Source organism: Hippocampus zosterae, chromosome 4 (assembly GCF_025434085.1).
Source record: "Hippocampus zosterae strain Florida chromosome 4, ASM2543408v3, whole genome shotgun sequence".
Classification (NCBI taxonomy): domain Eukaryota; kingdom Metazoa; phylum Chordata; class Actinopteri; order Syngnathiformes; family Syngnathidae; genus Hippocampus; species Hippocampus zosterae.
The window spans coordinates 9877678-9894278 of record NC_067454.1 but is presented as its reverse complement, the minus strand read 5'-3'; the positions used below and the strand labels follow the sequence as shown (position 1 = coordinate 9894278).

General features: G+C 41.6%; 1 protein-coding gene across 1 annotated transcript in view; it reads right to left on the bottom strand.

The window, feature by feature from the left end:
- Nucleotides 1-11570, bottom strand: part of atosa (atos homolog A) — a 34631-nt gene extending 23061 nt beyond the window's left edge. Inside the window, exon 1 of the mRNA XM_052062839.1 lies at nucleotides 10843-11570. Within this exon, the coding sequence (XP_051918799.1) occupies nucleotides 10843-10873 (31 nt within the window). The 5' untranslated portion in view covers nucleotides 10874-11570. The remainder of the gene's footprint in view (nucleotides 1-10842) is intronic.
- Nucleotides 11571-16601: the final 5031 nt, after the last annotated feature.

The following is a 16601-nucleotide window of genomic DNA, read 5'->3' as shown; positions in this document are numbered from 1 at the left end:
GCTCTGATTGGCTTAGGTGCCTGAATACAGTTCCAGCTGAGGAGAGCCCTTCTGTTTTGTCAAATCAGCTGCCATTGTTCTCTCCACACACATGCATACATACATAAACATACACTTGCTTTGTCCTCGCTCACACCCGCCCGCGATTGTTGGGTACAATCAGCAGTTGTTTGCCAGCTGAAAAATTAAGTACACGCTACTGAGGTCACATTGCAAATGAACCATGAGTCACTTGGAGGAACAGCAAAAAAATAAAAATGAGACAACAGACAAAACCCAGTTGATGTGGTAAAAGTTATTCACTAAAAGCCAGACGGTTCTAATTTGTTTTAGACAAATGCATCAACAAGCTGCACCCATAATCAAAACCCGTAATTTGCCTTGAAATCTATTCAAAGTGCATTCAAATATATCCACCGAAATGTGCCGAGAATCAAAGTTTGAGTACTGTATGATGATGAAAGCCCAAACCAAAGCTACCTATTAAGGCTAGGTGAGTGTTGGGTTTCCACATTTCACCCAACGGGATCAACTCGGCGGTGAGTTTGACATAACACTCTCTCAGAGAGACTGGGGTAGTAGGACACCCTAGTCTGTGTCTGTAACCAGAGTCGACCTCCAACGTGAATGCATGGGCCTTTGACCTCGCTGGCACTTCTTATGCCAACTTCTAGAAAGGGGAGTTGCAGCGGAGCAATCAGACTGGTGAGGTTGTAAAGAAAGCGTGTCACTTATGGAAGAGACACACTGAGGTTGCAGTTGACTGTGCTCTAAGACATCTTGCAAAATAGACGCGCCGTAGTTGTGACAGCATTTCACCACTTTTGCCTGCTACACAAGTCAAGTGAAGCGGAGTATTACCGCAACTGTGTGAGTTTTCACACAGCCACTGGCTTTCCGCAATTAGCGTCACACCACTTTATCAATAGGTCATCATTTAAACGTGTGACATCGGCACTAGCCTTCTCGAGACTACAGAATCGAGCCAACAATTTAGAACGGCCATTACCGGTGTGAGTGACTCCAAAAGATAAAAGGCGAAAAAAACTGACCAATAAAAAGCAGCTGAGCACAGGGGAAAAAAAGAACATTAACCTCGTAGAACGGGACAGATTTACTGTCAGCTGAACTGGTGCAAAGATAAAGATCTACAGGGCCGACATCTCCCAAAAATAATCAAGCCAATTGGTTTGCTTGACTTGACGAGATGTGTGTGAATGAACAAGCGCAAAGGCGATAGCGGTCTCAAATTTACTGAGCCCTCATTCGTTGTTAATAAACAATGCGCTCAACGCCTCCACAACGGGTCCCCGAGGTGCTCTCTGTTAACGGTGTAACCGTGTATCCGCTGTGAGAAGAGCTACATGCTCACAATGGGAGACAACAAAACCAGGTAATTGACTGCCAGGCTAAGATTTTGCCTGATTAATTATAATTAGGACGAGGCTAAGTGGCCGTCCCATGCTTCTGCCTTTTGGGTCACCAAAGAGATGTCTGCCTTCTGATGCAAACACCCTCGCAATACCCTTTGCTGATCCCCTTACCTCAATCACATTCTGATCCCATGCGCTAAATTACAAAAAGGGACGACCTTGAAGCAGATGAAGGCTGCATGACACATTTGCAGAAATTGTTTGAGGAAACAGTTGCATTAATAAGTCTGGCATTGCATGTAATTTACAGATGTCACAATACCTTCCCGAGGTAAGAGAAAAATGGTCAAAAGTTCTTCGTAGCGGGTGATACAGATGTTGTTTGTGAAGAAAGGTTTGCACTGGAAAACCACCATGCACATCAGAATTGAGTATTAGTTTTAAGTAGAGGTGCAACGATTAATCGACTAATCGATTAACAAATTAATCGATAATTATGTCATAATCGATTGTTTGGATACCTTGGAAAATTGTCCAAACGCTGAAAATCTGTTTTTTTAATAGTAAGTATTATCCGATTTTCTGTATGTAGCCACTTTATGCAGTATATATGATTATATTTTATATTGCATTCTGTACTCTGTACTGTTCATTTTTCTTCTTTTAATTTATTTTGTGCATGCAAATAATTCATGTTTTTTTTCTACTTTCTTCCCTCCAAATGTTGCTGCTGTTAATTGAGAATTTCTCCATTGGGAGACAAGTAAAGGTTTTATTTGTGTTGAATCAAAATTAAAAATGTGTTTTTAATTCGGAAAACAATGATCAATGTTTTCTGACATGTTATAGAACTGAATCATAATTGCTTTTGAATAAAGGCGTAGAAATTAAAATCAAATGAAAAAATTGCTTTTTCTTTGGAAAACAATGATCTACATCTTTTCCAACGTGACCTCTGGAAGTGAAACTTAATGAATGTTTTTGAATAAAGGCGTGGAAATAGCTCTTTAAATCAAATTCATCGACGTATTAATTGATTGTAAAAATAATCATTTATTCTTCCTAATTTTAATCTTGTGCCACCCAATAGAAAAAGGCGCATTCTTTACATTTTCCAGGTAGCAAACCCAAAAGTGACCATTTCAAAGACAGACCGAAAGACACCAAAACCCGAAAGAGACAATCGACCAGCTGCCCCACACCTTGAAAATAAACCGCAATGTCCAGATGGCTATTCCTCTTGTCTAGCGATGACATCACGATACAACGGGTGGCAAGCTGGCAGCACAAAGATGGCCCCTGCTGGAACTTTCAGCTTCAACCAGTCCACCGCAAAGACTCTGCCGCTTGTTTACGTTGAGCCTCAGTGGTATGTCGACCACTTAGCATGTGCACATAATCACTAAGCACGGGCAAGGTAAAAATGTTCCATTATCACACAAGTGCATTACCTTACTTGGAAGACTGGGAGGCTCAATCCCTTGCAGCGATGACGCATGGCTAGGCTACTTAAGATCTGACTTGTCATAACAGCATCACAGACAAAATTGACCTTCACTAGCCTCTTGCAAAATTCCCGTAAAAGCATTTTCCGCCTTTGACATAGTAGCACCCGCATGCGTCTTATGTGTGAAAACACATAACTGCACATGAATGGCCAATAATATTTCACTCACAAACTGTGATGCAAAACTGGTTCTTTTGAGCCTTGTATTTCATTGACTTGATTATTTTGCAATTTTCCCCGTACAACCTGCAATTGACTGGCGCTCATTTCACGGTGCACCGCACTTCTCGCAAACACCCACAATCCTCATGAGGACAAGCTTTATAGAAAATGGACGAAAAAGATGGATTTACTACCTTTTAAAACCTAAGGTCAGTTTTCAGATGTGTGCAATTCATGGCTGTCAAATCTCATCTGTTTGTGCCAATGAACTGCCAACATCGGCAGTTTATTTTCCCCTTTTACAGCTTTTCGGTTCAAATCGTCTCATGTTAACAGGCACATCATTTCACCGTGCAAAGTCAAATGTTTGTGTTAAGTGAAGTTATGTTTGGAAATAGTGGCCAACCAGTCTACTGTTTATTAATACCAAAACTAACATACAGTGCCCTCCATAAGTATTGGCACCCCTGGTTGAGATGTGTTTTTTAGCTTCCAATTATTTTATTTTTTTTCTAAATAATATGGGACCTTAATGGAAAAAAAGAGAAAAATCCAACCTTCAATACAAGTGCATTTATTCAGTGGGGAAAAAATCCCACATAAAGAAATAATTATTTGACATCAAATAATGTGTGTCACAATTATTAGCACCCCTGGTGTTAATATTTTGTACAACCCCCTTTTGCCAACAAAACAGCACCTAATCTTCTCCTATAATGTTTCACAAGATGGGAAAAGACAGAAAGAGGGATCTTCAGCCATTCCTCTTTGCAGAATCTCTCTAAATCATCCAGAGACCTGGGTCCTCTCCTCTGTACTCTCCTCTTCAGCTCACCCCACAGGTTCTCAATGGGGTTGAGGTCAGGGGACTGAGATGGCCATGGGAGGAGCTTGATTTTGTGTCTGGTGAACCATTTCTGTGTAGATTTGGCCATATGTTTAGGGTCATTGTCTTGCTGAAAGACCCAGTGACGACCCAGCTTCAGCTTTCGGGCAGAGGGCAACAGATTTTGATTTAAAATGTCCTGGTATTTCAAAGCATTCATGATGCCATGCACCCTAACAAGGTTCCCAGGGCCTTTGGAAGCGAAACAGCCCCACAGCATCACTGACCCACCCCCATACTTCACAGTGGGTATGAGGTGCTTTTCAGCATGCGCATCTTTCGTGGTACGCCAGACCCACTTAGAGTGTTTGTTGCCAAAAAGCTCAATCTTGGTCTCATCTGACCAAAGCACACGGTCCCAGTTGAAGCCCCAATACCGCTTGGCGAACTCCAGACGCTTGCGTTTATGATTGTGAGTGAGGAAAGGTTTTCTCCGTGCATGCCTCCCAAACAGCTTGTTGGCGTGTAGACAGCGCCTGATGGTTGATTTGGAGACTTTGTGACCCCAGGATGCTACCATTTGTTGTAATTCTGTAACAGTGAGCTTTGGAGATCTTTTGATTTCTCTTACCATCCTCCTCACTGTGCGTGGTGGCAAAATAAACTTGGCTCCTCGTCCAGGCTTGTTTACCACTGTTCCAGTTGTTTTGAACTTCTTAATTATTCCTCTCACAGTGGATATGGGCAGCTGCAGTTGAGTGGCAATCTTCTTGTAGCCTCTGCCTGACCTGTGAAGGTCGACGCACATCTGCCTCACTTGTATGCTGTGTTCCTTTGTCTTTCCCATGTTTAAGAGTGGATAAGAGAAATGGCCTCGGTGTCACGTCATATTTATACCCCAGGGAGACAGGAAGTGATGAATTACTAATTAAATGTTCCTACATACTCTGGTAAACTTTGTAAACTACTGTAGAAATGACAGAAATGCTTCAATTATGTTTATTTCCTGGGAATTGTTAAGGGTGCCAATAATTGTGGAACAGGTGATTTGATGTCAAATAATTATTTCTTTATGTGGGATTTTTTCCCCACTGAATAAATGCACTTGTATTGAAGGTTGGATTTTTCTCTTTTTTTCCATTAAGGTCCCATATTATTTAGAAAAAAAATAAAATAATTGGAAGCTAAAAAACACATCTCAACCAGGGGTGCCAATACTTATGGAGGGCACTGTATTTCCCAAAAAAGTGAATGAAGATGGGTTAAAGGCGGGCGGCAATCATGTTCCAGAGGCAAGCACCTGTTGTTGGTGCTTCCCCATTGTGCGATGAATCACCACCAGAGGAGCCGGCAAACACAATACAGGACGAGACAGGTGCTGTGCATGTCACTCTGTGTTATCTGGAGCTCTTTGTCAGCGACAGTGCAGAGCCGCTGATCCGCTTGCCTGAGTCTGGGACATCTCAGGGCAGATGTAATCTGGCCGAGGGCAGGGCTGAAGGTATGAAGGGGAGTCGAGTCGCGTCGTGGGGGCTGCCTAACGGCCCAATGCACAAGGCATCGCCATACAAACAACAAACGGCGTTAGAGAGCAGCGTGTGCCAGCAGACTGGCCAGGCCGCAATCGCACACAAACCGAACTGATCCATTTCTTTTACCTTTTTAAAAATATTTCCCATAAACGCATAGTTGTTTCAAGAAGCGTGAGTCCAAGCACAAATGCTGAATCCGCTGTCACAGGAAGTCGTCAAAACATGCTCGGGGCATTCAATCAATTGCAACTACACTGCTCTGTTTATCTTGGAAGACAGTTTTCTTCTCGGCCGGGTGGGCTTCATCAGTTTCAAAGTTTATGAACAGGAAGCTTGTGCAAAACATACAACAATGGCAGAGAGCGCAAAACAATCAAGAAAATTGGTGTCAATTGACGACCAGGTAGAATTTCTAAACTATGCATTTTTGACACAGATTGATGCTGACCGCTCGCCTGACAAACACAGCCTGTTGCAGCACTGCAAAAATGTTAGCCGTGGGGTTTGGGGCGGGGGGTGCAGCCAACGTGCTTCAACCGTGTATGATAGAGCTGGCGTGCAGCATGGCAGCCATCAGTTGCACAGAAGGCAGAAGCCCGTCTGTTAAATCCTTCCCCAAAGAAATGGTTTGAATAAGTTAAAAAAAATCCTTTTCTGGATATGTACTTTGCCCCATTCACAGCCATCTAACCTAATTAGCACTATTTACTTTTTTATGAAGAACAGTTTGTGCATTTTTTGAACCAGTTTCCCGGATCGCCGCTATTCACCGAAGCGTGGCACGAACCGCTTGGTGCATTCTGCCAACTGAGATTGGACACTATTTCATCCATAGGTCCATGTGGGACTACGGTGTATGTTAATGGTCGGTCTTGAACTATCAAGCGATGGCGATCTTAAATCCAGCAAAAGGATTAAACGGCTATCCACGCAAATTGAATTGACTTCGGTGTAAACGCGCTGCGAGAAGCACTCAACTCATGTTGGGCCTGACCGCAGCCTTATCCAAATACGCGGAGCAGTAAGAACATGAGAAAAGATGAACATGACAACTCAACTCAAAAGCACTCAATGACTCAATTTCTATTATTTGATATGGGGGGGACACCACTCTAGATAAATAACTTTACTGGTACTTTGGCTGAAGAGGTTTTAAAAGCCGGTAGGTCAAACCCTTTTTCACTGAGCAGTGCAAGCAGTCTGGGGTTTTTCTTGATGGGACCCGTAAAAAGCGCTCGGTTGAGCCACACAGTTGCAACCGCAATGGTTATTAGGAGCAAACTGTTGAACGCAAACTCCCACACTGACCTGACTCATCGCTCAACCCGCAGCAAAATAAGGGGTCAGATGACTCTGGTTAGCACGGCATAAGAGCTCATGTTCTGCCTTGGGTAACATAACCGTGGCTTGCAACACGCAAAAGAGGCCGAATGCATAATCTTGGAACAAATTGAGATTTTTTTGCATTATACCAAGAACTTGAGATGGGCATTTTATCATCTGCTTTCCATAGTTTTCCTTTGAATAAATCTATCTACATTGAGCAGACACAGGAATCAGTACACCTGTCTGAGCTATTGCAGTCCAACAGAAGCTGAATTGGAAACTATGCCTTTCAACACATTTTGGTCGATGCAGCTCAATTCCACTGTTATATTAGATTACACATGTAACTACAGGGGTTGGTTCGCAGCCTTAACCATGACAGCTCAGACGAAGGCCGAAATGACAGCCGAAAATGTCGGCCCGGTAAGCTTTTTTTTTTCCTTCACTGAAAAAAGAACATTGTTTGATAAAGAGACCTTAAACCTATAGAATTATTTAATCGAATAAGAAAATAAGATGAATGTCATAGCAGTACCCATCACCATGTTTTTCTCATAATTTCCATAATATAACAACACTAAACAGTAAAATCTTCATCTTCCAAAGTTTTGGCCTCAGAATTGATTGGTATTTGGGACACTAAATAATTCCCTTCACCTCGTCTAAGACCCAGGTTCCTCAGGAAGAAGGAAAACAAGTCTCGAAACATTTGTAATGTACTTTCTTGGTAATGCGCAGTGTTGTTTTTGTTCCACGAATACCTTTGGGAATTGAGACCAAATGGTTCACTCCCATTGTCATACAACCACAACTCATTTTCCTAAAGGCCATTTAGGAGAAAAAAAAGCATGTATTTTTAAATGAACTCTGACCATAAATAAACGCATGTTTGTTATGTAATGCAAATGACACGTAATTTATGTTCTTTTTTTTTTCTCCTCAAAAGAAATACTTCAGTTACTTTGAAAACATCTCCTCAGCAATGACTTGCGACACGCATGCCTGCTTATATGCACATATCCAAAAAAGCACAACACTCATTTAAAAGCTCAATTAAGAGTCTCACAACAGTAATTAAAAGTCATCCAGACAAGTTAGTTGTACTTTTTTTCATGAAGAGTGTAGCAGGGTTAATATCTGCTCTTAAACAACAGATGGCACACTTCTGGACAAGTCCAGACAAGTTCCCCTCCAACCTAAAACTGCCTAGGGTGTTTCAAAATTGCGTTCTGTCTGTTCGGTACTTCTTCATGCTCAGCTGCTAAGTAAACATCTTCAGTCTGGACTGCAGGGCCTTTCTGTGAGCAGCGCCGGACAAGAGGTGCAGAAAAGAGAAGGCGCTTCCTGCATGGGAACAGTACAGCATGTTCTCAATTAACAATCGCGCGCTGCCGAATTGCAAGTAATGAAGTCGACTTCCCACTGTGGGCCAGCTTCTACAGGCACAAGCTGTCATAATTGGAACATGGCAGCTCGTGACGCGCCAAGCTGACACTGTGATAGTCCGTGACGGGCGAAGTGCAGCCTGCGGGGTCCGTTTACACTCCATCAGTTTAAACTGAAAACATGGGAATGTGTTTACATGACAACAGGCCTTTTGGAGCCTTAAAATGACCACATTTGAAACTGAAAACGTTGCAGCCATTTTGCATGACAACAGGTATTATTTGCCAATAGGTCTTAAGGTACATTTACATGACAATGATCATGTATTTCTCATGTTTCACATACAGATGAAACCTGCCCGGAAACAAGACCGCATTTGAACCCAAGATGTCTGATCTCTGAGGCGGTTGAACCGATGACCAAGTCTCGGTCGTAAGCATTTACGCAATGTCAGTGATATCTAACTTGAGGTCTAGGCACTACTCCTTCTAATGAAGCGCGAGACGTTCGTGAATACATATTTATTATGTCGATAGTTTAGTAGCATGCATAAAAATTGGTTTCACAATATTTAACCAGAATAGCAATACATAATACAAAAACAAATGTGCATGCGAGATGTCCACTTGGGGTTTGTAAAATCAGTGACTTTGAAAGTGTGAGGCTTTAAAAGGCAGGATATGCCCTGGTGAGTGACGTGGTTGTCAAAGAGTGAAAGAAGAGTTGGCTAATTTCAGCTCAAGTTAGTAAATCTGACTGTTAGAGACGTGTGAATAGATATGCTAATGACACTTTCTTTTCATGACAGTTTGTTCAATAAACCAATTGAAAGTGAACCGATGGCTGCGACGATCCTTGACGATTTGCAGGGACGTTACAATACGTTCTAACTGGTGTTCTCAGGCCACTGAACCAATCACAACTGGGGTGTTCTGGAGTGTTTGACAAGACAATTAGTCTCTCATCCCATCAGGCTTCATCCGTTCCCTCAGGGACTCAATGATTTCGCCTCCAACAAACAACGAAAGCACAGTTTCCCTTGAGTGCAGAGGTAACTCCACTACCTTTAACAACTGAATGGAATATTAATGAGGGAGTTACCACCCAACGACTTGTTGACCCACAGATGCCTCTCTGCAGGGCATCTTAACGATGGTCATTTTGCATCCCAAGAGACCGAGACCATTCGTGGTAGGGTAGCGTGACTTCAACTCGGAGCATAAATAGCTGGGTTTTCCACATCAACTCCGCCTCTGATCATCAACAGGAATCGTCGGGTGAAAACATCCTCATAAATATTCCATTCAATTGTAAAAAGATGGTGGTGCTGCTTCAAAAGTTTTTTTTTTTTTTTAGGTGGAAGCAAAATCTTTCATTTTAACCAGTGGGGAATGAGATATTAATTAAATCAGCTAACACCCGATACGTTAGCTTGTGCGTGATCGGAAACATGGTGTTGCGGTATGCCAGTTGTACTTCACAGTAAATACTTCTCATGCGAAACAATCCCAAACTTTGGACATTCTATCTCGTGAACACTCCTACCACTTGGTTCGAAACTACAATGCCAAATTATTTCTATATTGGTGCATGCCTCTGAAATCCCACGAGTCCTCATGAAAGATAATTTTGACTTGCTTTTTTAAAAAAAAAAATCACTCCAGTAATTTGATTGTTTTGGCGAGGCATCTTCTATAGCACTTTTGCTCAGTAGGATAACAGAAGTATTCACTCTGTGTCGGTCTAGTACTTTTGATACCTAAAATTTAATCTGACACAATGACAAAATTGTGAACAAAAGACCTTTCCTTCTGACGCTGTGTCAAACTGCTCAAAGGGATTTCATGGAACAAACCCTAAAGTTGGAGAAGATGTTACCTCCAGGTCCCATTGTATGTCAAATGCAAAGACACACGGAAAAATTCATTGTGTATGACATCTTATGGCATGAGCACGCCATGCCAACAGCAAAGTGACTCCTACCACTACCAGGCAAAGGCACAAAAGAACACATCCGTAAAGCCTCCGTCTATCGCTCAATTATTGGTCGTGACCATCATGGCGGCACATGACAGCCGCTGTCGCCATCGCACTGTTCACAGTTGACCCAGCATGGCTATAATTACCCAAGCGCCACTGCCCTTGATACGTTTTAGCTCTGTCAGATCATCATCTGCTTCTTCACAAAAGACGTCCTCAAAAAGCAATTTCATGAGTGACAACAGAGGTGCGTTACACCAACACAACTCGGGGTCTTCCATAACCTCATCAAAACACACAGGGCTACCCGCGATTGACTGCAGCTAATCTCATCACGACACTGTCACCAGTGTACAATCAATCAATGAATGCAGGTTTTTGATGATCAGGAATGCAGACGGCGTCTCCAAAGAGCGCCTGGGTGGAATTAACATAATCACAAACAAGGGTGGCCCCCCTCCCCCCACTTGTCCCTGTTTCACCCTTATCATTGCTGCAGACATGTAAACAGGTTGCACAGCATAAGGCGAGTGCCTCGTTTCCATAACAGGGCTGCACTTTAAAAAAAAAAAAAAAGCAAAACAAACAAGCTGACACGGAGCAACAGAAATGGGTGTCCTCCTTGAATACAGTGAGGTAATACAGTGACATCTTCGTCATGTCTCTTAGAAACTATTCTAAACACATACGGACACAGTGAGGTAACACTCTCTGAACACATCATGTCCATTTTGGATGTGTTCAACCTACCTCTCTCGGGCTTCATGTTGTCCAGTGTCATCAGGCTTGCTGGGTCTTCACCCCCCTGTCTCTTTTTTCTACAGTAAAATGTAGCCCCCCGACCCTACCAACCCGTGTTAGGCTCGGCGTGAACAACCCCTTTTGCGGTGCAGCCTGGCTGGGGCTGCCTTGGCCCTATCCCGCTACAAAGCGTCGCTTTGTTAGCACGCTTCTGTACTCTGCCATTTTGTTCAAAAGACACCTGCGAACCTCACGACTAACAGCCGTGCCTCGCTCAGGATAGGTACTAATGGAGGTGGTGTGAGCCGAATATCTTTGATTTAGCGGCAGCCTCTTTTGTTTAGCAAACTGGCGAGCTGGCCTATCGTGACAGCCCCCTTTTAAATTCCACCACCTGAGCCATACTTTAGTCGTAACACAGCTAACTTCAACTACGACTCGTACGTGATCAGCGCGTCTTCTTCGTTGGTCGCCGTCGACTTAGCTGCTGTTGACTCCTCATTTCAAAACTTTTCTCCTCCGCAAAAACAACAACAACGATCAAAATGGCACGACTCCGCTGGGGCTAAAGCGAATGTTTCACTCGCGACGAAAAGCTGGCGAGCCAGTCGACTGCTAAACGGACGACGTAAGCGGACCAAGTACGGACGAATGGAACACAGCGAGCCTGCCTCGTCGTGATGCTTATTACAGTCTGACCCCCTCTTCTCCTTCCTCCTTCCTCCTCCCTCCTCCTCCTCAACACACACAAACACACGCACGCACACTCCTCCATCGATCCCTCCCTCCCCATTCGGCTTGTTAAAACTGGTGACGTGGCTTCGCGAACGAGCTGGTACAAACAAACGGATCTTTCGCGTGACAATAATAAAATCACATCTTAATTGATTTATTGTAAAAAATGAAAAAATAATAACATTCATAACAGTGTAAATGTATTTCATGTGTTTGGGTAATTAATGCTAATAATATAATCCTTTATATCATCCTTTATAAGCAGTGTCAAAGAATCAGCATCAATTATTGTATGATTGAAACATCATTTTAGATTAAAAAACATAGTAGTACAACTAATAAGCACAGATGTGTCATTAAATGTTTACAATTAATTATAATATGATTAATGAAAGTTACATGATTTAAAAAGCATTAACTGTACTTAAAATGAGTACATCTACAAAATATACAAAAAAGGTGAAGCAATATTTTATTTTAAAACATGGATCATTAATTGTAAATTGTAAAAATTAAAATGATTCTAAGTATTTTTAAATCAAAATATACACTTAAATGCAGCGAATGATCTGGCATGCCAATCTCATTTATTTTTCTTAAGTCAAATGTGGCCCATTGAGCTCAAAACTTTCCCCACTCTTGTAAGATATTTGGTTCACAAATGTCAGGTATGTGTAAGTTATTCATTTTTCTTAACCCCCCCCCCCACACACACACACACATTTACAACAAATTTGCAACAAATCAGACGACAAAATATTTCATTGCTAAACTAATAAAAGAAATAGGTACATATTTTTTAAATAACCAATTTCGGGGGAGAAAAGGCTAAATCAATACCACAAACATTACAGGACTCTCAGTGTTGTAAATGCTTGTTGTGCCAAATTAAAGCAATACAAGCAATACTTTGCCTACCACTGCTTCAAGTAATCTTTTCCAAATATAATTAATATTGACATACATTAAATTATTTGGCATGATGGCATTCAACCAAGTGACAAGAGTAAAAGACAGAATGTCCAGAGTTTGGAATTGTTTCCGCTCAAGATACAGTCCGATATTTTTACCCTAAAGTAGAACAAGAATATGACAACAGCATTCACCAAAGAAAAGGAGCATGTTTGATACAGTTCAGTACAAACCGTATTACATGTGCAGTGTTCAATACAAACAGTATTAATTTGTGTTAAACATTTTTTACGTAATGGACATTCTGGAACTTTTAACATTTCTTTTATTTATAGTGAGTAATGGGTGACATTCATGTGGCCACAATCAAAGACACTTAAAATTCGACAAAATTTAACGCTTTTTTGGGGGGAGAGCCAAAAAGAGTCCATTCAAGCTGCGTCGAGGCAAATGATCCAGATCACTTTAAGCTTGCCGGAATACCCACCTAGAGTCTAAACACATGAGCACAGCTCTCGTCACGTGTCCCAACAACAGCCCCTCTCGTCGTCACTTCCCTCTTTTTACTCCACGTGAGCTTGCAACCATGGCAACCGTCAAGCGTTTTAAAAGCGAACACTTTCAACAAGAGCCAACATGCGTGTCGTACGTCCTGCGTTGTAGACGTCATGTTAGCTAGCGATGGGCACAAAGAGAAGAGCAAGGGCAGCTCGGCGCTACAATCTACCATCTGATTGGTCAGGCGGGGATTTAAGAAAGTGTTCACGTGCGCACGTGCGGTGAACATTTTGTTCTGTGGTGTGGTTGGAGAGTATGGACCCAAAGATCGTCTATAATAATAGGATTCGCCGTTGTTAAGCGTTAGCTTCTCTTCCCGAATAACTTGAACACACGTTGGCACTTTGCTGACACCAAGTATCCCATCATGTTTTGGGATGATGAAAATACTTACAATATAATACACACATGGTTTTGTAACATCCATTAATTCTAACTATTTTAGCTGCCTTTTTACTTCCATTCATGTGCGCATTGCCAGGGACAAGTTGTTAGGGTAGGCAAGTAAGGCAGTGCCTTCTCTTCCTCCTGCATGTTAAGAGGGAAAAAAGGGGGAAAAATAACTTGTTTATATGAAATCATGTTCCATTTTAGCTCTATGGTCTGTGGTTTATTTTGATTTTCTTTTCAATCCAATAATGAATTGCCCTTTTGTAAATATGTACTGACATTTTTTAAAATGTGATAAACTTCATAAAGGATTTCCCCATCATGGGGTTCATGCAAGAGAAATTAGTTTCAATTGCACACAAATTAATCAAGACCTCCCAAGACGGTCCCAGCAAGGTTTTTGTGAGCCACAAATAAATCTGATCCAAAAACGTGAAAGCATAACAATACTATGAGAGAATCTCCGCACTCCTATTTACAAGGAGAGGTAAGGTGATGATTGCATGAAGGTTAAAAATATAAATACAATGAAGAGTGGGAACTCTTTATTATTATTATTCCCTCTTTGTTTTCATTTCGTGTTGTTGTTCTTTGTTACATTGTGACACACCCAATTGTCATAAAAGGATCATATTTTTCTAAAATTGCGCCTGATAAGAAAAGGGTCCTCACCGCTGGTTTACTTGATACCACAGACAAGCCGGGTTGAGGAGGTTTTAAATAGGGTCAAAGTTCACAGGCTTACTGCAAACAACAGGCAGCAGATAATGGGCCCATATCAAACAAAGGAACAAAGTTTACACTAATAGTCTTCTGTTGGTGCCTTCCACCAATATGTCTCCTGAAAAAATAAGGATCCATACATATGAGACAAGCCCCTTTACTGCCGTCTTTTTTGTTTGGAATTGAATTAATTTAAAATTGGTTTGTTAAAATTCATTTAATTTGACTTTTTTTTTTACATTCAATTTACATTGTACAACTGTTTTTCTATTGCAAATTCTTTAAATTCACATTTATTGCATTTTAGTTTTTGACAATTGTAAAGGTTAAACTTGATCACTTATGATTGTTAATTCTGTGTTTTGTTCAGGACACAGTTAAAAAAATGGCAACGTAGCTGACAGTTAGCCTAGCTTCTTGTAATTCTTCTGGCTTTGCTGGGAACGCCTTGGAATTCCTCTGGAAGAGTTGGAAGATGCGACTGGGGAGAGGGACGTGTGGGCTTCCCTGCTAAAGCTGCTGCCTTCGCGACCCCCGGCTTTCAATTTTTTTTAAAACTTTTTGCTGAAGTTTACATGAATTATGCATGAATATTATTCAAGACATGCTGACATGAGCTTACTGGGCCTTGGTGGAGGTCTATTGAATGAAGTAAGGCCATGGTCAAAAGAAAGCGTCAATGTCTTTGCCAAACTCAGGTTAGCAGCTCTATCTAGTGGATAAAAGTAAATAATGCAATCACCCCTTCACCCCGCCGTTTTTCAGCAGCTGTCAGCCTCTCTCTCACGCAGAGAGGAAAATCACCCAAACGTGGGTCAATGCTTAAAGAGTCACGTGTTCAGCTCAGAATAGCTCCGACATTCATCAAGGTTCCCTGATTTTTGGTTTCGAGATTGTATGAGGTCCGGATGATGTGACTGTGTAAACACACTTTTGTACCCATTATGGAGTAAATATTTCGACCTCACACACTGGTGGGAACCCATCCAAACATCAATTGTCTAACTGCCTATCTTGCCAAATAGAAACAAAAAGAGAGACTTTAAATACTCCTTTACTGTGCATTCATGTAACACCTGGGGGTGGGGGTGGTCGTGGGGTCGCTGTGAATCATGCATGCTTTCGAATTCTGAGATTTCTCAAAGGTGGCTGTGAGTGTTGGTCCTCACACCACAAAAAGTCCCCATGACGTAACAGTTAACAGACTGGTCCCCACAAAGACAACAAAACCAGAAAACACACTTGCTCAATAAAAAACAACCCCTTCAAACTTAATAGCTGCTGCATGTGCATGTTATGGGGCTTCCCTTCCTGATTTATGGTCCCCACACCACAAATGGTCGCAGTTGGCATGAAAACGGAAAAAAAAAAATGGACCAATAGCTCATGCCATCATCCCAAGTAGTTTGTTTCATTGACTGTAATACCACATTTGTGGTCTCCGGAATATCCTGAACACCACACACACACACACATCGGTGGCCAAATGGGCCAGTACTAAAAGCTTCAGCTATTTTCACAATACCTGCTACATGCATATTATGACATTTGATGTTGGGTCCTCCAGGTCCTCACAATGCGGCTGTTAACAGAGTTTTGTGACTACACAAATTCCTGCCCACACACAGACACACGACTGAATGTGAGCTCCTCATCTACGATGTCTCCTGCTCCAGACAGCATTGATCACTGATATAGGCTATTTATCAAGCACATTTTCCTCCAAGGCAAACATGACATGTTTTATTTGACTTTCTGATTTGATTTGATGCCTTATTGATTCAATATGCCTGCTGGACGTGAGCTAAACTAGAACAAAACACAATAATCACAAGAGGCAGAATTTTAGAAACGAAGAGTTTATTCTCTACTTTTTTTGTTTTTCAACTACAGAAAAGTTGAACGATTTAAACACTGAAAAAAGCTGGTCACTTGACTTCTTAAATGCTGTTGTCTTTTTGGGAGTTTTGTCTTGGTTTGCTTACCAAACACAAGATTTTGACAATAGGGAATATTTATGACCCATACTTTGTATTTTAAAGTGAAGCCAGAATGGATGCCATGTGCCTCGCTGGCAAGTAGAAAATTATATTTTAATTACAATAATTTCACCTGAGATCAAGTATGAAAAATACATGTCCATCCACCAATTATCCGAGCAGCATTTCTTCACGAGGGTTGCGGGCATACTGGAGCTTATCCCAGCGGTCTTTGGGCGGGGGACACCCTGAACTGGTTGAGAATATGTCATTCTAATGATTCTCTCCTTTATCATCTATAACTGCTTCAAACAACAAGGCGTGTGTATGAATAGTGGTTACGATTGCAAGACTGTCCATGTCGTATGTGTTCTGTTGTATTATTAATTTGTGATTTTATATTAACTGTTCTGTGAAACATTTTGTTACGGCTGCAGCAGTTGTGAAAGCGCTGTATAATTGAAGATGTAT